The sequence below is a fragment of the Hylaeus volcanicus genome, chromosome 3 (assembly GCF_026283585.1).
Source record: "Hylaeus volcanicus isolate JK05 chromosome 3, UHH_iyHylVolc1.0_haploid, whole genome shotgun sequence".
Lineage (NCBI taxonomy): Eukaryota > Metazoa > Arthropoda > Insecta > Hymenoptera > Colletidae > Hylaeus > Hylaeus volcanicus.
Window position 1 is genome coordinate 3,025,309 of NC_071978.1, and position 20,455 is coordinate 3,045,763.

General features: G+C 43.8%; 3 protein-coding genes across 4 annotated transcripts; all 3 read right to left on the minus strand.

Annotated features, from left to right (window-relative positions):
- Positions 1 to 1,176: 1,176 nt before the first annotated feature.
- LOC128873531 (cuticle protein 7-like) lies at positions 1,177 to 2,398 on the minus strand. Its single transcript, XM_054117156.1, has 3 exons — positions 2,231 to 2,398; positions 1,879 to 2,110; positions 1,177 to 1,352 (listed from the first exon to the last, which is right to left on the minus strand). The coding sequence occupies exons 1-3, from the start codon at positions 2,240 to 2,242 to the stop codon at positions 1,177 to 1,179; spliced, it is 420 nt and encodes a 139-aa protein (XP_053973131.1). The 5' UTR covers positions 2,243 to 2,398.
- A 3,225-nt stretch (positions 2,399 to 5,623) lies between these two features.
- Positions 5,624 to 8,836, minus strand: LOC128873703 (adult-specific cuticular protein ACP-22-like). Its single transcript, XM_054117457.1, has 6 exons — positions 8,386 to 8,836; positions 8,259 to 8,308; positions 7,015 to 7,475; positions 6,566 to 6,629; positions 6,185 to 6,370; positions 5,624 to 5,927 (listed from the first exon to the last, which is right to left on the minus strand). Exons 3-6 carry the CDS (start codon positions 7,084 to 7,086, stop codon positions 5,770 to 5,772), a joined length of 480 nt encoding a protein of 159 aa, XP_053973432.1. The 5' UTR covers positions 7,087 to 7,475; positions 8,259 to 8,308; positions 8,386 to 8,836; the 3' UTR covers positions 5,624 to 5,769.
- A 166-nt stretch (positions 8,837 to 9,002) lies between these two features.
- On the minus strand, positions 9,003 to 20,420 carry LOC128873701 (D-beta-hydroxybutyrate dehydrogenase, mitochondrial). Of its 2 annotated transcripts, XM_054117455.1 has the most exons (7): positions 19,393 to 20,420; positions 13,656 to 14,113; positions 11,731 to 11,957; positions 10,805 to 11,042; positions 9,990 to 10,142; positions 9,632 to 9,839; positions 9,003 to 9,439 (listed from the first exon to the last, which is right to left on the minus strand). In XM_054117455.1, exons 3-7 carry the CDS (start codon positions 11,935 to 11,937, stop codon positions 9,283 to 9,285), a joined length of 963 nt encoding a protein of 320 aa, XP_053973430.1. In that variant the 5' UTR covers positions 11,938 to 11,957; positions 13,656 to 14,113; positions 19,393 to 20,420; the 3' UTR covers positions 9,003 to 9,282. The 2 variants fall into 2 exon arrangements, with proteins under 2 accessions (XP_053973430.1, XP_053973429.1); XM_054117454.1 differs by lacking the exon at positions 13,656 to 14,113 and having other exon boundaries at positions 9,005 to 9,439.
- Positions 20,421 to 20,455: the final 35 nt, after the last annotated feature.

Consider the following 20,455-nt stretch of genomic DNA (forward strand, 5'->3'; position numbering starts at 1 on the left):
AGTTTCGATAACCACCACGAGAACAAGGGTTCTCAGTCGATCCTCTTCGATTTTAACGAATTTTTGTAGGTCTATCACTTTCATTTTCGAAATAAAAATGCGGAAGTACTCAAGAACCTCCAGGCTAAATTTCCATCACGCCGAACAGAGGTCTCGAAATCGTATGTTTGTTTGGGAGAAAAGGCTCGTGCGACTTCATTTATCACTTTGACGGAGCGTAGAGGGAAACTAAACGCCGGAAGTTGGCTCGTAACTGCTCGCAAGTTTGCCGCGTCTCCGCGGCTGCACGAGAGTCGAACGAACCAGCGAACTATGCCGAAGGGTGGTTGTAATATCGGTACTCCTAACATTATCGATGGTAATACCTGTCGAGTTCATATTTTGGTTTCGAGGAAGTCGAACGACTTTATGAAATTCATTGGCTGCGAAATAGAAGCTAGCACTGATGCCACGGAGATAATAATTGAGCTGTTCATTGCGTAGTTTGTACAAGGAATGATTGAGAAACAGGTCGATTTTACGCGATAGAATGTTTCGGTATCAACGAGGCAATATTCCCTTAGGAACTGAACGACTTAATCCCGTTATGAAAAATACTTATGAAAAAGCATACCAGCCAAAGCGATAGTCAAGAATTCCAGTCACCCACGATAACAACTATACTTCGCCATCGCTGGGGAACGCAGCGCGTTTTATACGCTTTATAGGGAAGTTACGTGGCTTCTCGTTTGTGTGGGGGATCGATAAAAATATCGCGGATCCCGTATTTCTCTGCAGAGATAACTTTACTACGGCGAACCGTGATTGTTACGGCCATCATATTTCCACGGGCGAACCGCGACGTACCTGTAGATTCGGTTGTTCAGATTCAGCTGGAAATTTCTTGGATCGTAAAAACCGTCGTTGGAGAAACGCGTCGACGACGACGAAGAGGAGGAGTGAAGCATTGACGGAAGCTTAGTAACGTACAGTTATATTATACAGTTAGAACAATAACAATATCAACAAATACGATCCAGGAATAACGATATTCAGCGTTAACTGCTGTTTCATTATTCTTTGGTCCAAACAAACCGTTGCATATTAAGTAATTAATATAACAAAGCCATTGGAAACGCTTCTGAGTAATTCAGAGGACGTAATCCAATTTCCTATGGGAATCGTCGCCTGTCGTCGTTAGTAATGTCCATATCCGTGTTCTCCGTGTCCTCCGTATGTACCACCCTCGTGATTGTTACCGTTGGAATTGTGTACGTGAGCGAAAAATCCTCCATGGGGGTCGGCATGGTATTTAACCACCCTGACGTTGCCACCTGGTTCTTTGAGGGAGTATTCACCGACCACGTTCTTGCCTGATCGAGAAAAATTGAATCTTATTTACATCTTCCGAGAGAATAACGTCTAGAACATATCCATGGAATTCAATCTAAGAATATGTAATATCGAAAAAGCATACGACGCTTCGAATGAGGCGACGCACGAACGAAAAGTTCAACCTTAAATACTTATTTTTATTTTATTACTCTTATAAAGAAATCGTTTGATGTTCCGAGAAGTTAATAAACGGTCGTGAAACTGAAACTTTTCTCATTTTCTTTTTGCATAAAGAATCCCCTTCCTCGGTGGAGCTGCAATTACCGAGATACTCCGTATAAAGCACGCGCACGATCTTGTCAGCGCGAGAGAAACGTAATGTATCGACCTGTTGAGCGGAATTTATTTGCATTTGTAATTTACTTTCTTCCGCTGCAAGGTTCCGCAGGTGGACGATAAGCGGTGCACCCTTATTACGGAAAATAAGTAACTCGACCATCGAGGGAAATTCACGTTTCGAGGGAAAACCGATAAAGTTTCGTTCTTTATTCGTCCACGACTTACCATCCCTGTGCTCCTTCTGACCGTGGTAGTCGCCGGTGTGATGATCCTCGACTCCGTAGGAGAAGTCGTACTTGGGGTGAGCCACGTAGTCAACGTGATGTCCATGATGTCCGTGCCAGGAGACTTCGTGGTGTGGCCCTTCCACGGGACCATGGAAATGGGCGAAGCTGTGAGCGTGTCCTGCCGATCCGCTCTGCACTGCCGCGAGGGCGACCAAGGAAACTAAAACGACCTGTAAACGGAATGGTATGTTATTAATTATACAAAAGCTCAATTTTGTTGATATTGCGTGGAAAAAATAAGATCAGTCCAGTATAAATCATTTGGTCTGTACAAAGTGGTCGGCGCCTACCTTCGTTACCATAATGCCAGTGTCCACGGGATCGTGATCGAGTGATACTTGGACATACGATCGTAGGCGTTTATATACCTGCGAACATTCGTTGTTTTTGGTAGACGGAATTTCGCATCGACGCTGTTACTTAACGTCGCGGTGGCGAAAAAAGGGCCGCCATGTGCCAATCGGTACGCTTTGCACAAAGTACGGACGTTTCTTTGGCAGATCTTAACATAACGACAGACCTTCCACGCACATAAGTTGGCGTTTCACTGAAACGACCATCGATTCCACTCTATTGATCTCGACGCGGAAATGTTTTTCTACATCCGCTATTTGTTCTGCCCCGATGCAAAAAGCGATCCTAACGAAATATGTACACAATGGTGATGCACCGTTGGTAAATCAACCACAAAGGCATTCCCCGTGTGCCCGATCTGCTTTTGATAGGCTCCGTTATATTCGTTTCATTCAGAATTAAATGAACGCCTTGTTTGCAGGTCCGTATGCCAGTCCAGGCAAATCTGTTTCTCATTCGAGTTTGTCGATGGTTATTGGCATTTTTATGTATCTCGTCTTGCGCAACCACAGACGGAATTTCCGCGGAATTTTTTTTTTCTCATTGGAAAGAATAAACACGGCAGCCGTGCGTAACTTGTACTATTTATACCGTCACAGGCGGAATCGAGTTCTCGTGCTCGGCGCGGGCAACAGTTTCAAAGAGACTTTTAACGGCTTCGAACTTCCGCAAGGATTTCCGAAGTACCTACGCTGTTCGAGCGGGTCCCTTAAGTAGCTGGAACCAGGCGCTGACGTTTTACCACGTGTAACTTTAAGTCAACGTTTAATCAGGACTGGAATAGTCGAAGGGAAACGGCAGTTTGTTCGTGGAAATTTTTCTTGGTATCTTTGTCAAGATTCCGTATTTCGTTTAAAACTGTTCGATTGCAATAATACCTTACTTGCAAATGTAAGTCCTGAACGGTGAATCCACTTAGTACATCTATAAAACTGTACCTTGTTAAAAGGTAAGAAAGTCTCTTGATCTATGAGAGGCTCTATTCATAAGTCTATCAATCTTTCAAGAGACACATCTTAAGAATACGGGTTGAACACTCTCGAGCAGCTCAGGATGACAGATAAGTGGTCTCTTTCGATCTCCGAGAGGCCATGTCCATAAGTCTATCAATCTTCTAAGAGACATTCCTTAAGAAGTTGAGCTGAACGCTCTCGAGGTGCTTAGCGAGACAAAGCTGCAAAGGATTCCAAGTTTAGGATACATTTTGTTGTCAGAGGTAATATACATTTCGTTTCGGTGACTCTGAAGCTACAACCTCGACGGCAGAGTGTAACGTCTGCATGAGATTGTCCACGGAAGCGAAACGGAGAACGCATCACGGAATATTCGAAAAACGTTCGTTCGTCGTGAAGTCCTGGGAAATTATAATTAGCTTAATCTCGACGAGGGAATACTATAACGTTATTAAAATAACGAGGAACCGTGTAATGTACTTAATGAAATAAGTGCATTCGTTTCGAACGAGCCCTGGGGCGCGGCAAGGGAGACGAGACATCCTATCCCTCGGGGTAACCAATGAGAAGTCCAGGTTTGACCCGTGCTGGGACTCTCTCGACTTTCTCGGGCGTACTCCTCCCTCTCTCTCCCTCTCCGGGGGAGGAAAGGTTACTTCACGACTCGTAATCCATCCGTTTACTTCGGCAAACGACTGTATCGATCCTGCTGCGCGATGCGGCGCGCATTCGTATGCTGAGCGGATATGCGTCATTTGTGCGTGGGCGCACAGCGAGTGGTTCGGCGTTGCGATGCATTTCGAGTTTCGTGGAACGTTCCCACTGTTCGGTCATTTATTGAAATATTTACTTCGCAATTAGGTCCCTGCAAATACGCTGACAATCATAAGCATTCGCGATTGTTCTCCTCGTGTACGTACGGAACGCCATTCGTTGATTAATTCGGCGAAATAACTGAACGGATATTTTCGGGGTAATTTCCCCCCCCTTTGTCGACGTGCGAGAACAACGGAAATTGTGAACAGAAATCGTGCAACGTTATAACGATTTTGATCCTGGTGAAATTATCTTCAGGATCGAGAAAATATCTTTTCTATGCTACTGGATGGACGATAAATTAGAAAATCAACGAATAAGGGGACTCGTGAAAGTCCCTTCTAGGTTCATTAGTTTTATGGCAGTCCCTGTCGTAAAGATTTACAGAGGCTCCGTGGGTAACGGCCATCTGTTTTGGGTACTAATTATTTTAACAAGCTTGGAGTCGCATCTGAGTTGTCGCGAGAACCGTCGATGCGAGAACGACGTATCAGAAGTACAGCAGCAGAAGTTGTCGCAAGGCACCGTTGTGGAAATGCAAGAATTACGTACATCCAGTAAACGCCGACGAATAAGTCGACATTTTTGGGGGGCAACAGACGCTGTCGTTTGTATTCGACGTTGCTACACCTTTCCGTCCTCTCGCTTCAGAAGCGACAGCCGCACGTAATTAGTTTGTAATTCTATTCGTATCTGGTGACGGCTGCGTTCTTCTGCTCAGACTGGAATTTCACGCTGAAGTCTTCCATTCGAATTCACTGTTGCTTAAATTTCATTTTAGCTTCGGAAAAAGGAACCATTTTCTGATGATTTATGCATTTACGAATTAATTAATGTTCGAATTCAACTGTATCTGTGCAGCTGTTTTATTAAGACGCTGTTTACAACGGTATTTTTAATATTATCCTGGCATTTGGATTTCCAGCATCTTTAAAGCGATTTTCACTGATTCATTCGCATGGAATACCTCGACGCGGAAAAAAAATATTTAAACGCCACGCATAGTTCGATTCAATTACTCGTTCTCCAAGAGGAGGATACCGTTGGTGTATCTTCGTCGGCCCAGTCTTCAAAGGAAGCCATGAGCTCGCAGGCAAGTTAGCGTCTGTGCTTCAACGGCGAGCCGTGTCTACTCAATATCATCCGGTGCGCAAACTTAGTAGAAATTGTCGGAGCGTATGCGCAATGCAATTACTGGTGATGGAAATTGGTAGCGGAATTGGCAGGGGTGGGTCAGTAACGAAACTGGGGTGGCGATCTCTTTACAGCCCTGGCTCGATCCCCGTTCTTGCAACCGTGCTACCCCTGCAACGCGGTTACAACCACTTCGAACGTGGAATTTCATTGGTTCCGGCGATCGATATACCCTCGAACGAAATTTTTCGTCCTCCTTAATCGGTTTCAAGATCTGTCGGCGAGCGTAGCATGATTACTTTGTTAATTCGATGACTCAATGGAGTTAATACTTGCCATATTAAGTCGTCGTCCCTTTAAATCTCTTTAAGCTAATTACACGATTAATTCGGAGGTTTAAACAAATGAATGCCGGTAACCAGGGACTGATGTATCATTTCTCCTTTCATTTATTTTATGCTCAACATTCCACGAAGTAACAAGCTCGACGTGAAAGACCAGTGGGAAATAACAAATATAACAAGAAAAACAAAGAAGAGTTGCTGCTAAATTAGTGTTTGTTGTATTCTTCATTAGTGTTTGTGACCACCGTAAGTGCCACCAGAGTGATCGTTTCCTCCATGGTTGTGGACCTCGGCGAAGAACCCGCCATGAGGATCCGAATGATACTTCACTACTCTTATGTTGCCGCCTGGTTCGTGAAGGTGGTACTCTCCCTCGACTTCTTTACCTGTGCAAAAGAAATTGAAGATTAATGTCTCTCCAAGTCATCAGCTTTACTGTTTCGACGTCTCTGCGACACGCGTTGGAAAAAATCGCAGAGCCAGCGTGTCGGAAACTCGTCGACAGGCAAATCTGCTTCTAGTTCTAATTAAGACCAAGGTCGACCGTCCAATTAGTTCGAGATTCCAATTAAGAGCTGCAGATTGAGTTTCGGTGCACTTTCTTCCCGGTGCTTAATCAATGCTAGGAAAGTTGTATGCGTACCGTCGCGATGCTCATGCTGTCCATGATAGTCCTTCGTGTGTTTATCATCCACGCCGTAGGAGTACTTGTACTTGGGGTGAGCCTTGTAATCGTGGTGAACGTGGCCGTGCTTGTCCTTCCAGCTGACCTCTTCGTGATGACCTTCTACTGGTCCGGTGAAATGGTGAAAGGAATGCGCGTGTCCACCTGAAATCGAATTTTTAAACGTTTGAACGTCGAAACAACTAGACTAGAGTCAACGATAGGCAAAATTATTGTTTGGTTAAAAATTTAGAAAGACAAACAGAAAAACACATCTTGGTCCTTAGAGTCCTTTAATTTACTTCAAATTTTAAAATGTTGCTCATCGTTGATTCGATTGCTCATTTCTCACAGTCGTACCTCCAAGTGCTTTTGGATAAGCATCAGTGACCACGATCGAAAGCAATGCAACAAGGATCAGTCTCTGGAAATAGAAAGCAGGTAACGAAATGTGACCTATGCAGCCGTATTATTCCTACGAAATTCATTCGAATCACACGAGACTGTTTGCCAGAGGGTTGCGAAGTGTGGATCGTTATTTTTCGCTGGGAATAAGGGCTCTGACGAGAACGAACTCGCGAAGACGCTTTTGCCACTCGCATAAAGATCTCTGAAACACGCCGCGCCCTTACTTTACGATCACGACTTCGTAATACTTTGCCGCGAAGCTCGTAATGTGTTTTAGGAAAGCTGGTCCTAGTCCTAGAAATTGGAACGATCGATTCGGATTCGATTTCAACTCTGTATTCGCGTCGTCTTCAACTCTGAAGTAATCGCGATTAAATGATTTTAATGGTTCACGATTTTACCTCTACAAGCGCCATATTTGTTCCCTCGGAGGACCGTCGATGGACTGTTTGCTCGATCAGCGAAAATCTCATTTTATAGGAACGATGTGGCTCGCAAAAGAACGGTCTCGTTAAAGCATTAATTTGCTTGTCACACCTCGTCGGTGATCACGATAGAGCGAGAGACAAAACCGCCTAGTAGCTGCTCCCGCGAATGATTGTTTTTTTAATGGCGACGTTATGACTCCAGTTTTCGTCACTGCCAGACACGGGCTGGAGTCGATGTCGCGGTATGACGTAAAAGCTTCGCAAAAATCAGTTGCAAAATGTTTGCCCAGGCGAGAAATCGAGGCTTCCTGTTGCAACATTTCTAATCAATGGCAGGACCACTCGATAGATGCTCGGTCACCTGTCTTTATAGGTTTCCTCGTACCGATTTGGAGACCATTTGGACATACATTCGTTTCCCTGAGTTATATTCCCTGAGGACATAGGATAAATTGCGATACTCGTTATTAAATGAACGGTAACGAATGGAATGAATCAAATTGAACGAACGAGTTCGCAGCACACGCGACTTCCTCCGGTGATGAACGTGTATACACCGTCGATGAGATTAACGTACGCCTCAAGCGAACTGGAATTTTAATTTCAAGTCGTACTCGTAACTATCCAAAGCAGAGGTACCGCGCACGCGAACGCATTACCCGATGCTTTACTAGTTTTAATCAGCACGGAAACCCGATATAATTCCAAAATTATAGGGCTACAATTATTCCCGCGTCGGGTCCGCTCGATTCCATTAAAGAAACCACCCTATCGTACATTCGATCGGCAACGCAAATTGGACTGTCGTGATTAATGAGCAATAAATTGCGCGTATTCGACGATAGAGCGAACGAGTGTCAATATGTCGGCTGAATAGCCGCATCCCAACGTGGCAATACAGTTTATTGTTGAATTTATTGCATTTCCGCGTACCGTTCCCTCGCATGATACATTCATTTCTGGCTGAATTGTAATCTATCGATTCGATGGAAAGTCAAATATTCTCTCTCTCTCCGCCACGCTGATTCAATGATTATCGCCGCTATACCTTGGCAACGACTAATGAAATGTTTCTGACGAATTGGCTTATGAATAATTAATAAATCCCCCGAACGGTTAGCATTAACGTAACGTTTGTCGCCGATTCCTCGCGATTATATAAGCAATTATGGATATTTTAAGAGCTTCCTGCTAACCATATTTGTTGGTCCTATTACCTTCTTTTTCTAGCACTTCGTTGACTTCGCGAGTTTCCTTTTTATTCCCGCTGAAAGTAATGGAAAAAGATTATGCATGGTTCGACGAGTAATTGGGATAGGATTTCATGCAACGACGATATCAAACCGTGGAATAGTTTAAGACGTATAAACGTTTCTTAATGTGATATTACGCATACTAAAACCAGAAATATCACTGTATTCGTCGTTGTACTTGTGAATGACAACTGGATCGTCCATTGACAAATCTCTTCGTTGTTCAAGATGAACGATGGCCAATTCGTTGACCAGCTGACAGAATTTTCGAGACTGACGACATTACACTATCACGTGTTACGAACTACCAAATCAAATTTAGTCGAACATCCGCGAAACTAGAATTGAATACACCATCCATCGGTCAGTCGTACTCAAACTTGCATTGTTTGCATTGCACTCGAGTTACGCGAGAATCCACGATTCCCTCGGATGTCTGCGTGGAATTATCCGTGGAACTCGCAACAGAAGCTCCTACTGCTACCGAAACTAATATACACAGCTCCAGACGATTACTAGTTGCGTAATAGAAACGGAATAATTGCGACACTGAGCGCAAACAACGCTTGCCGAAGTTGGGCAATCTTAGTCCGTCAACTGTGAAAAGTTTGCAGCACAGTCGATCATTGGGGACACCATGTACGCAAGGACATAACAAGGAATACATCTCTCAACCACAAGTTTTCATTAACATTGTATTAATTACAAAACTGTACATATTCTTAAAATCTTAGACCTCTGACGTGTCGATTCGCCTAGAACGATAAGAATCTCAGATGAAGTAATGATTTTAATATGAAAGGTGTTAATATTGCCAGACGATTATCGACGCGTCCAGAGGTGGATTAATTAATGTTAAGTCAACGTGGCTCCGTAACCATCGTTCTTACGAAGTATTACTGGCTGATCGTAACCTAACACGATATTAATTAAGTCTTCCATGTAACGATACGCTTCCTTCGTCAGCGTTCGCCTTTCAAGGGTTGATTCAACGACAGAAAAGTCGCGATTTAGACGCCATGTCGTAAAAGCTACGTGGACAGGGTGACGTAAGTGCTGGGATTAATGAGCTCTGAATGGAGTGGGTCGACACAGGAGCTGTCCACGTTCCTTCAGATGACACTACGCCAGATTCCACGTCGGACCTGCAAAGGCAACGTTTCGCTTTTACGCTTGTACGAATTTTATTTTTTAAATTCTCCACTTTAAACCTTCAGCAACAATTTAGTCACTGAATTGTGGACTCCTCTCACGTCAGAGTTTGATTAAAGCCGAGTCTGAGATCGTAATTCTTCATTTTTAATTTCTACTCTGTAAAATACTCTTTGAAGTCTTACGTCTTGAGAACGGGCGCGCTATATAGAATAAGAGGATTCACTGGTGGCGGTTTAAGAAGAACGACGTCGACTCCGGAGGACTGAAGCTCGCTCTTTAATGCCTCAGCAGCACCCTCCACGGCCTTTCGCGAGGCGCTGTACGCCACCAGTCCTGTTCCAGCTTTGGTCCCGTAGCTCATCGTGGAATCGCCGAATAGAACGATGCGACCTATCACGTAATGGTTTTTTTTTTACAGTGAACGTCGAAATGTTGACAATCCAGACCTTGAGGTCCCTTCGTTGTCAAACACCAAAAGTGTATAATAGAAGTGTGTCACTAAGTTTCAGTCATTCCCTAATTTTTAGATCGAAAACAAACCTCTTTTGGCGCGTAGAAGAGGAGTGAACACCCTGGCGGTTCTAAGCGGGGCGACCAAGTTGTGTCTCAACATGGATTCCCACGCGGAACTCGGCTGTCTCTCTATAATACCAGGAAGAGCCAAGCCGCCGGTGTGCACAACTGCCCAGAGACCTGTAATTAAGTAAAGTTCAAACTTTGGTGTACTTTAAGCGGCCGCTTTCGGGTGGCAGACGCTGCGAAGATGGAAGTTTGCCTCTCGGAATTCGCGCCGCTCAGAAAATCGGTCCGACACCGGAAGTTCGTGAACTCGTCGTTAAAGCCGCATTAATGTTAGCGCATGAATCGCCTCTATTTCGGAGAAATAGGTGGAGCTATTGGACGAACACATTTCTGCGTGTTCACAGAGTTAATAAGCAGATATCATCGTTAATTAACGATAAAAGTAATGTGCTATAGATACAGATCGAAGTGCATCGTCCGAGGAATTCCGAACCGGCCATTGACTGACAGGAATGCAGGAAGTTCCTGAAACGGAACTTGAGTAGCACGCAATGGCTAATTAACGTTCCCTTGAAATAACGAAAATTTTCGTTGAGAACTCGAATAACTCATTTAATGAACAGGAGCTGTATGACTACTCTCTGGGTTTAACAACGCATTAAACGTTGCAATAGAACAGGAAACAAAACAAAATTAGTAATTCTTCCTGTGAAAATTGCTTCACGGTGTCCAACTACTGGTGATTTTACGCATGTAAATGAACGGAGTTAGGCGATCAACGAAGCGTGTTCAATCTTCGCCTTCCGAGCCGCATTAAATCGACAATCGCTTGCCTTCCTCGCCAGCCGGAAGTTTTGCTCTAACTGCGTCCAAACAAGCGCGTAAACTGTCCTCTCTCGTCGAGTCCAGCTCCAATGGCACGATTTGGCCGCGAGCACGTACTTCCGGATCCTGCGGATTGCCTCGCCCCGCGTTCGTTGGATCCTCCTCTCGCTCTCTCTGCTGCTCCATCGCTCGCAGGATCTTGATCGATGGCGAATTGCCCGTGGGATCCAGCAGACCGGCGAACACCTGTAGACAGTTAACGTTAACGTTACGATATTGATTTCGTCGATAGATCACAGCCACCCGACATCTTTTGTCCTGTACTTTACACTCTGTCTACAAATTGCACGTTGCCTCGAGGGTTCCGTTAACTTTTTCGCCCATGATGCGATAAATTCAAAGATATTAATTTTCGAACCATCGTCAAGGCGACGTCTACGATTCGAATATGCTTCGAGATATCGATTATCCGTATCCAACTTGGAAAACTTTGACGTCGCGAACACCGACCAGCGAACATCCACCCGTACGACATTGACGCGGAGGAGATATTAAATTTCATAAAATATCGAACTTTTCCGGTGTTCATAATAGGAGCCAAAGAACCAACGCTATTCACTTACGATGATGAAACTTTAATCACTGCCTCCAGTAACTCAATTAATAAATCGATCCGTCGGAAAGTGGAAAGGATGCTGACCTTAGATGTAGGAGAGTTAGAAAGGTAACGAAAATCCTCGTTAAGAAATTCCTGTTTCTGAAACGATATCTAGCTCACGAAGATTTTTCAAAATATTTATGTAAAGCAATTGTCTGGTAATATTTATTTTGCAAAGGTTGCTGTTTACAATGACAGGAGTCCTCCAGCATCGTTAGTTTCGTGACAAACTGCTTACGCAAGTTGTGGAATTCTCGTGGGATGAGAGATAATTACCTTGTAACCAACTTCGTAGAGCGCAAGGGCGATCTGCAGGCCTACGCAAGTGTCGCAGCTGGTAACGAGCACGTGGCGTTTGTTACGGGACTCGTACTCGTCGGTGGCGTTCCTCGATTGCCGCATTAGATAGGCCAACAGGGCGGCGACGATCGAACACAGTGCCAATATTTGCAGGGCCAATATGGCCCCGGTTTCAACGTCCATCCTCCTGGGCAATATTCAATCTGCGCAACAGAAGTTACATCTCAATGAAGGAGCAATTCGAGCTGGGTCACACGCGGGCCTGTTACTTCCGCAATGCGCCGAAATAGTTTCTGGTGCAACGCTAAATTTCATTCTGAAGTATCGCGCATAAGTACACGTGCAAGAAACATTACCCAATGGCTACGCGTTGATTTCATAAGGCTTTACGTAGCGGTAAAATTTTTAAATGTCATTCAACGTTATAGATCGTCAGGTTGGAAATAATTCCTTGTCGCGGTTGTGATTTACTCGATGAAAGTTTCGACAGACACTATATTCTCTGAGACACCTTAATACATTCACAGGCTCTGTTCGTCCTGAATGCATAGGATTCAAGGACAAATACCGCGACGAAAATTACGTTCCAGCTTCCGCGTTGTCCCGGCTAGATTAATTTGCTTCCCTATCGGCGACTGGGAATCAAGGGTCTGCTTTAATCGCTTCCCCTCAAAGGACTGCAAGTTTTGACAGGGCTACGTGTCTCATGAAACGCTCGCATAATTCCACGATTCTACCAGACTCCTCGTTTTCACGGTCTCGCGACCGTAGAATTCCAGTTAACCCTTTGATTACGCTACGCTTGAAACTAAAAGCGTTCGCGGTGAATGCATTGAATGAGATAGTTACCATCCGAAGTTAGGGGACGCAATTTTCTACCGCTTTTCAAACGCACAGTTTTCTGCAAAGGATACCTCCATATTTAAGTTTTCTATAAGTATTTCATTTAATCGTTTATTAAACGCTACACCCCTGTCAATTTCCGGAGGATATATTTTTATAACAGAAGCGTTAAACGGTTCGGCGTTTTCCTACGCCAAATTCAATCCATCCGAACGGAACTATTGGTCCAAATGTTTTCGGTGGGTGCACGCAGCCCGTATAAATCCACCGCGAAACGTAATTCTGTGCACGAATGTCGTTGACAGCCGATCAATCAATAATAATGCCGTAAGGCATAGTATATTCAACTGCGTCCAGAAACGATGGAATTGCCACGAAATATTCGAACGTGCAGCGATACAACAAATCAAGCATCTTTTCGCGCGTTGTCATCGAAACGCGTTAATCACCGACGAAGAATACCGATTTGTATGTTCATCGTAACGTCATGAAACATAAAACTCATTTCTCGACGCAGTATACAATTTAGGGCAAACTATTTTTTACGCGTTATTCCACAATTCTTTCGTACAGTTATGCACTAAAACCATTTCGAAATTTCGAAAAACGGCTTGACAGAATTGATTTTTTTATTTTACGAAGTTCATGCTCATACTCAACTCCGTTATAGAACCCTTTGATAGAAACACACGAGTAACCTGTCAGCTCCATTTTTTGTAAATGAAATTATATCGCGGAAATTTATAAAGCTTTCTATTTCGGTATAGTGGTAGAACACACGCCACCACTTGAAAACTCTTTGAGAATCGAAACGTGGCGTTTTCTCGTTAAAACTCGAAATGAAAAAGAATTTTTCGTAGTCTGTCGAACGACCAACGAAAAAGGTCTCGATTTTGATAAAACTTTAAGAAGCGCTACCGAAACAAAGCTCATAACTTCTATGTTCTCTGCTTCTTATTTTACGAAGTCGATCGGTTTTGCCGATCAACCGTGAAATGAAAACATGAGCCTTGCAAAAGTCGATCCGAGAGTCTCATATTGCAACGAAATCTACCCACATTTTCTTAGGCGGTGTCTTAGAACTCCGCAAGTGGAAGTCGATCGCTGTCGGACGATTCGATTGCCCGTAACGTTCACGGTAGGATCGCGGAGGCATCGCGGAATCCGTTTTTCCTGTGAAAAGTGAAGGGCGTTGGAGAGGTTTTTTGCTCGTCGAAGTGATTCGCCTTTCTAAAGTGTATCTGGAGTCAGCGAGGCGTGGCCCGAAGCCGCTCCTGTTTCTCCATGGCTGTCGATCGTAGTCACGAATTCTCGTTGGATTTGCAAAATCGAACACAATCCGCCTCCTGAACGTGTCGACGGTGAAAATCGCTGCGTCGCCCTCCGATCGATTTAATAGCCCCGATCACGTTTCCGTTAATGTGCTGAATCGATTAGCCAGATGGGGGGCGTTTCAAACGGCATAAAGAGGCATTTTTCTCTGATGGAATATTCCCTTTTGAGCCGTGGTGCTTTCCTGTCGACGAAAAATATTAAAGCTTTGATCGACACATTTATCGTATACGCAGCTTAGCCTCGATATGCGGTTTAAATTATTTATTTCGAAGAGTAATGAAAAATAGGTCGTTAAGACCAGTGAGGGCCTTTAGCAGGCGACGGGAATTAAATTAAAGTCGTATCGATTCGAATATCGGCGGTGTTTATTCGCAGAAACGAGCCGATAGCCGAATTTTTTCCTGAGTGGTGTTCGGAAAACTTTCATATTTCTGCCGGATCAAACGAAATACACAGTTGGAAGCCTGTTGCCGGAAGTGAGAGGTGATGTTCGGGGCATCCCGGTATTCCCAATAATGGGCTTCGATTTCAAACGGAATTCGAGATTTTTCGTGGCCGGGACGAATTATTCGATGAAGGTCCGTTGGGGGTGCGCGTGACAAATTACGTTTTTCTCGTCTGAGAACCGACACGAATATGTACCGCGTTACCGGAATTAATACGTTTCCGCGCTTCCAACCGCGCCTGAGTCCGTTACCGATGCAACGTTCATTGCCATGGCCATGCTAGCAATCGAAATTTTAGCTACATTAACGATATTTTCATTTTGTGTGAGGAACGTTATTATCCGTTGTGTGTCTTTTTAAAAAAAGAAATCTCCATCAATTTGTGATGGGAAAATTAAAATACTTCTGTTTTGTCCATGCACACTAACTTTCGAACGCGCGAGCACCTGTACGCCCGCAGGCTATCGCGCAATGGAAACGCAGGTACGCACAAGTGGACGAGTATGCGACTCGATTGCGTGCCAAATCATCGCGGCTAACTTTCTCTGGAATGCAGGCACGGAAAGAAACTAAGTTGAAATACAGGTGCCACGAAATGATGGAAGCTTATCTGCAATCTCGCTAATGCCGTGCTTGTTTCTGCAATAAGAATCTCGGTGAAACGTGGTTTCGTTTTTTAATAAATCTCTTTTTACGACGTTAATTAAAGTAATTAATCACTGACTCGTATTTGTTTGCAGGACCCTTTACTTCTCCCTTTCATTTTCACATAGACTTGAAGTAAATCGAGAAAGTAATTCAACGCAGAGGTTTCTTCTATAGCTGATTATTCAACTGTGAAAAGGTGAAGAAAAACAACGAGACATGATACATCGAGCGACGCAATGTCTGAATCGAGCATATTCGTAAGAACCGAGGAACATCGCAAATATTCTGATTCAGGCGGTAAATAAAATACAAAGTCCGTCCCATAAATTGTGCTCGGTATTTTCTTAGTGATATTTACGGAACAAAATTATACCAAAGGATGATAAACACGGGGAAAAATAAAAAGATACGTACAAAACCAAGTGAATATCAAATGGTACATCCCTGGCAATTTCGTTCGAACGAGACGAAGTAAAAGGCGAGTCGCTTTGACATTTATGTGCAATCTGGTCCGCCCCGTAAAACCGTAAAAGACTTTCCCTAGATATCGTTTGCCAAGGAGAGATCGCTCACCTATGAATAAATACCAACCACATCATTTGCAGCTTTAAAATCTGGAGCAGTATTCGACTAGAAAAATTTGTTCGATCCCACATCTCGCTGAACATCAGCTGTGCTCTTAAATAATGGTCTCCCGAAAAGGAAGCAAAAGAAAGAACGGCGAGGTTAACAATCAAAAGGAACAGTCTGTTCAATAGAGGTTTAAAGTGGGTCATAGACTTCGCTATCTCCTTCACCGGACGACAGTCAGAATTGTGATGGAATGCTAATAAGCAGCTATGTCATCTCTATTAATCGCTGCGCCGTCGTGAGGCGTGCACCGGCTGGAATGTTGGAAGTTACGCGGATTACGCGTACGTAGGGTCACCGAAGAGAATGCCTCTTGGATGGTATTCAGATTTGATGATCAGAATTTTTAGCAAACGTTCTTTCGATATCGATCAGAATTTCAAAGTGAAAATTTGAATGTACGAGTGAATACAGACTGCTCTTACTCCTCTATACAAATTGAATAAACGTCGCGATTAAATCTCACCAGCCTATCACTGGATGCACGGACGAGTCGCGTTTCGCGGTCGCATTATCGAATTACAGGAGTTTATGCACTCGCGCTAAATTCAACGGGAATGTGGAAATATCGATTACGGAGTCCCTGCGCTATTACCTCGTGCTCCTTGCGAACTAGAATCTTGTTCAACAATTTCACTGAATTCTAAGCCCGCGCGACAGAGCATTGCAGCGTTGTTTCTTGACCTACAGAAATGCGACTAGAACAATTCAGGCCGGAAATACTCGGGGCAACTGCAACTTTAAAGAACAATCCATCAAATGAAAATGAAAAATTGAAAATTGTTCAAGCTATTGAACGTTTGAGAGGTTACAATTATTGGAGAATCGCCGTATATAAATTTAAAAACTGCATTTAAGTGTAAGAGCGTGCTGTAGTAGGATAAACATTAAATCCCCATTAAATTCACAACATTCCCATTCCACGACGCTTAAGTGGCTATTGTTTTCCGATTCCTCTGGATATGTAGAAGTTATGCAAAAATGTCGTCTCTGCGATGAGTACAAAAAATGGCCTTTTCTGTAATTGCCGTTCTACACAATGCGTCGTCTGTTACCGCTATTTTTACGTAGGCAGTTGTGTCCCGCTAGGGAATTGACCGAGGCCGCATTCGAATCGTTCAAAGAACTCGAGGAAGGCCGACGTGCGATTTAACGGAATTCGTTGGCCAACCACGCGGTTCTTTTCTCTATAATCGCGAGAATTATTCGCCAACGACTGGCGTTCACGGCCCGCGGATCTTGGATACATCAGCAATCGCTTGATACCTACAAAACGCGTCCTAACATGTGAGACCCACTTCAGTGGTGGATTGAGGACACGAAAATGGTGAAAAAAGTCCGTGTAAACATATGCTCCGTCTGACTTTGTTCCAGAGTTGTAGCTTTTTTTTGTACACCATTAAATTGCAGTTGAGTCATTCCGTCGCAAATCGAATACCTCCCGGAGTAATACTTCAGATTTAGCTTTATACTACGAACGTTATACTATAGAGTCTAAACTGACATAAGTAATTATATAGCCGATAAGTGAACAAGTTGTCGAAACCAGTTTGCCGATACGTGCAATTCTCTCGAGAGTAGCGTCTAACGATGAGCGAGACATGGAGAAGGTTGCACTCGAGGGTTCCCCTAGGTTGTCAAATATACAGTCGACCCCATGTTTTCGTTACTTTTCAGCCCTCAATCCGCCTCTGGAATGGTTTGCACATGTTGTGATACAACCTGTACATTCAATTCCAAGCAAACGTGCAACGGTACTCTTTGCTGACCGCGAGTGACCGTGTGGAAAGGATAAACACTGCCAATCCTCGAAGATTGCTGGACTGTTGCTTGCATAACGTTTACGATGTTTCCACTACGTCTTTCTTTCGCACACAATGACGCAATCGCGTAACACCTGTCCCTGGACCAGCGAATCCCGCGAGCACTTTTTTATAGACGGTGGAATTAAGAGCGGTGACTCCAATGACTACTCTCCAGAGGAGATACAGGAAGCAACGCGATACACTACAAGCTCGTGATATTTATATTTTCATTGGTTCTCGAAATCTAAATTCGAAGCTGCTTTAAACAAGGTAACATTTCGGACCCACGGCGAGAAGTATTGGTATGCAAAAATGTTGACAAAACTGGAATGGATCGGTTTACCGGTTACGCAACTTTCACGACTGATACGTGCACCGGTTACGCAAGAACATGCAAAACATTTTGAGTAATGTAATCAAAGGAGCAATTTAAGAAATGGAGGTGGCCTGGAGGCGGATTTAGGCCACCTTTTCAGACAAAATTTCCTATCCGTGATATCGCGAATTCAGGGAGCTCAATTTTAAGGATTCGCGCCCTCCGGACGTACGCGCTCGGTTGTTTCGATCACAGATTGCTGACCACGGTTAGCGATACACGCTTAGAAAGTTTCGGCCGAGCACTTTTCCCGCCGCGGGTGGGACGCTGAGAACGACACGCTCGTCCAGGAATGCGAATCTCAAACGGATCACTATAGCTGCTATTGTAGTTTCACTCGAGGCAAAGGAATCGACCACGAGCAGACTCTATCGTTAGGACTAAAGGCCTTGTGCTCGTGCTTGGAATACTTTACTTAGCATAATCGTTCGTTGGAACTTGGACTATTTATTTTTTTAAGGTTCCCGGTGTACGGAATAAAACAAACTAGGAACGTAATTGGTGGATTTCCTTGATATTAGCTTAGATCGAAACACGATCACAGAAGAGTGTTTGAATAACGAATGGCACGAGGAAGTCGAGGATCATTGTAATCTTTCGCGAACGAAAGTGCAGAGCGCCCTGTTCCGCGAACGACTCCTTTGTTTCGATTAGTTGTTAAGCGAGGATTGTCGCTTCCGCTTCGAAACCTTCGATTATCGTTGCTGGCGGACCGTGTCAACGGAACGTAGTCTCTTCCTAGCAAGTGGGAACCATCGATCGACGGTGCCTCTTCGAGAGATTCTCTGTGAATCGTCGATCATTTTTACGATAATCTCTGCAAATCAACTATCATGGAAATAGCTAAACAAGCATTCTTTAAACTTGATTTACTTAAACGTTTTATGCTAATTTCTCCGAACGCTTTAAGAAGCTTGTAACCGGTTCACTCTTTCCAGCTTTCGAAAGATTCGCGTTAATTACACAAATCGGCCATAATTTTGCAACGAGCACAAAAGGAGCGTTGAAATCGTCAGTATCGCGATGATCCGTTAATATTCATGCTTAGGCGTGCAACTTTTTTTTTACGCGTCACGCCCCACTCGGCTTCTTAACTCATGGTCTACTTCACAGTTAATTAACTTATCAGTCCATTACAAATATGAAGACCGACGTGCATCAAATTTTCTATCGGCCAGTCGTTTGCGTGATACTTAACGGGACGTTAATCGACGCGATCAAACTTTAATACCGCAACGATCAGGTTTTAGTAGTTGTTCACAATAAAATCGAAGTCTTCGATTACACCCTAAACCACGCGAACACAGAGATAGTTCTTTTTCTTTTTTACTAATAAAAAAAAATGCTTCAATCGTTAACTTTCACACTTCGACATAAATCTGACGCGAACACCTCCGGTTCTTTTATCTTCGTAAAAACAAAGACGAGCGTAAACTTGAGTAGAATTTCAACGTTTACAGTGATATTTATTGCCATTAACGGTACAACGGTTGCTCGTCGAGGGACGATTTCGAAATTGACGGTAACAGACACTCGACAGGTAGTTGTTACTTACCGGAATTTGACCGCTGGTACCTGAGGGCGTCGGGGTCAAGTGGTTTACGGCACTTTGGTATTCGTCGGTGGTCCGTTGGCAAGAAAATTCGGTGCACACGAAAGCGGCGCAAAGCGAGAAAACGGCGGTTTTATGAGCACTCGAAAGTCGCAGGCGAGCGGCAGTCCGCGACGCGTGTTTCTACGGCACAACTGGCTTTCGAGAATTCCCGCTTGGAATGCCCACGAGGACGAACGGTATAAGATGCTTCGACGCTGGCTGCCTCGACAAATGGAAAAGGCACGGTCGGAGGCATCTTCGCCGCGCCTACAATTACGTGCTCGTGTGTCTATCCCTCATCGACGCTCTTCGGCTCTCGACGTGATGCGCCGTTTGAGACACTAATCATTAAAACAGCGTCTTCTAAACTTTTCTACTCGCAAATCATTGTTACACTCATTAGTGATTTAACGATCACTTGGGCTATGGTTGGCTTGATTTTTAAATGAAGGAGCGATCGATATCTTCGCCAAGATCGCGAGATGATTACGAACGACAAGCTCGTATAGTAAAAGCGTGAACAAATTATTAACGCAACGCGTATATTAGTTTCACTAGTAAAAGTACGCGGGCTCAAAGTTAATAATACCTTTAATAACGTGCATAAAAGTTCGTTATTTACAATCAATAAAGGTAGCCATTATCTTCATCAGGCGTTCCGATTGAAATCCGTAGACATTAAAATTATTTTTCGATACTTCTACACACAGTAATCTTTTAATTTAATTACATTTATTGAATTCCAGGCAGTATATTCACTAACAAAAGTGAACGTTATGCATTCAATGTCTCGCTTTTCTTATAATCTCATATTTACTAATAAATGTACGTTTCCAGTTTCCACGATTCGCGATTTTCCAGTGGAATTATTGCAAAGTCTATGCGAGTCATTATTATCCGGCGTTTCTCGAGCAAACGCGAGCGAAAGGAATGATAAACTCGAAGAGATATTTTAGCTTTCGCGTTAATGTAAAACATAGCCCAAGGAGCAATTGTTCCTGTTACACCGGGATACGAACATTCG

What these genes read in the sequence shown, in the direction of transcription:
- LOC128873531 (XM_054117156.1), bottom strand. An exon ending in TCAGAAGGAGCACAGGGATG is followed by an intron (nt 1,353 to 1,878) that starts GTAAGTCGTGGA and finishes TTTCTCGATCAG; the next exon opens with GCAAGAACGTGGTCGGTGAA.
- LOC128873703 (XM_054117457.1), bottom strand. Translation starts at nt 7,086, where the DNA reads ATGAGATTTTCGCTGATCGAGCAAACAGTCCATCGACGGTCCTCCGAG. An exon ending in CAAATATGGCGCTTGTAGAG is followed by an intron (nt 6,630 to 7,014) that starts GTAAAATCGTGA and finishes TTCTATTTCCAG; the next exon opens with AGACTGATCCTTGTTGCATT. An exon ending in ACAGCATGAGCATCGCGACG is followed by an intron (nt 5,928 to 6,184) that starts GTACGCATACAA and finishes TCTTTTGCACAG; the next exon opens with GTAAAGAAGTCGAGGGAGAG.
- LOC128873701 (XM_054117455.1), bottom strand. Translation starts at nt 11,937, where the DNA reads ATGGACGTTGAAACCGGGGCCATATTGGCCCTGCAAATATTGGCACTG. An exon ending in TCTACGAAGTTGGTTACAAG is followed by an intron (nt 11,043 to 11,730) that starts GTAATTATCTCT and finishes AACTGTCTACAG; the next exon opens with GTGTTCGCCGGTCTGCTGGA. An exon ending in ACTTCCGGCTGGCGAGGAAG is followed by an intron (nt 10,143 to 10,804) that starts GCAAGCGATTGT and finishes ACTTAATTACAG; the next exon opens with GTCTCTGGGCAGTTGTGCAC.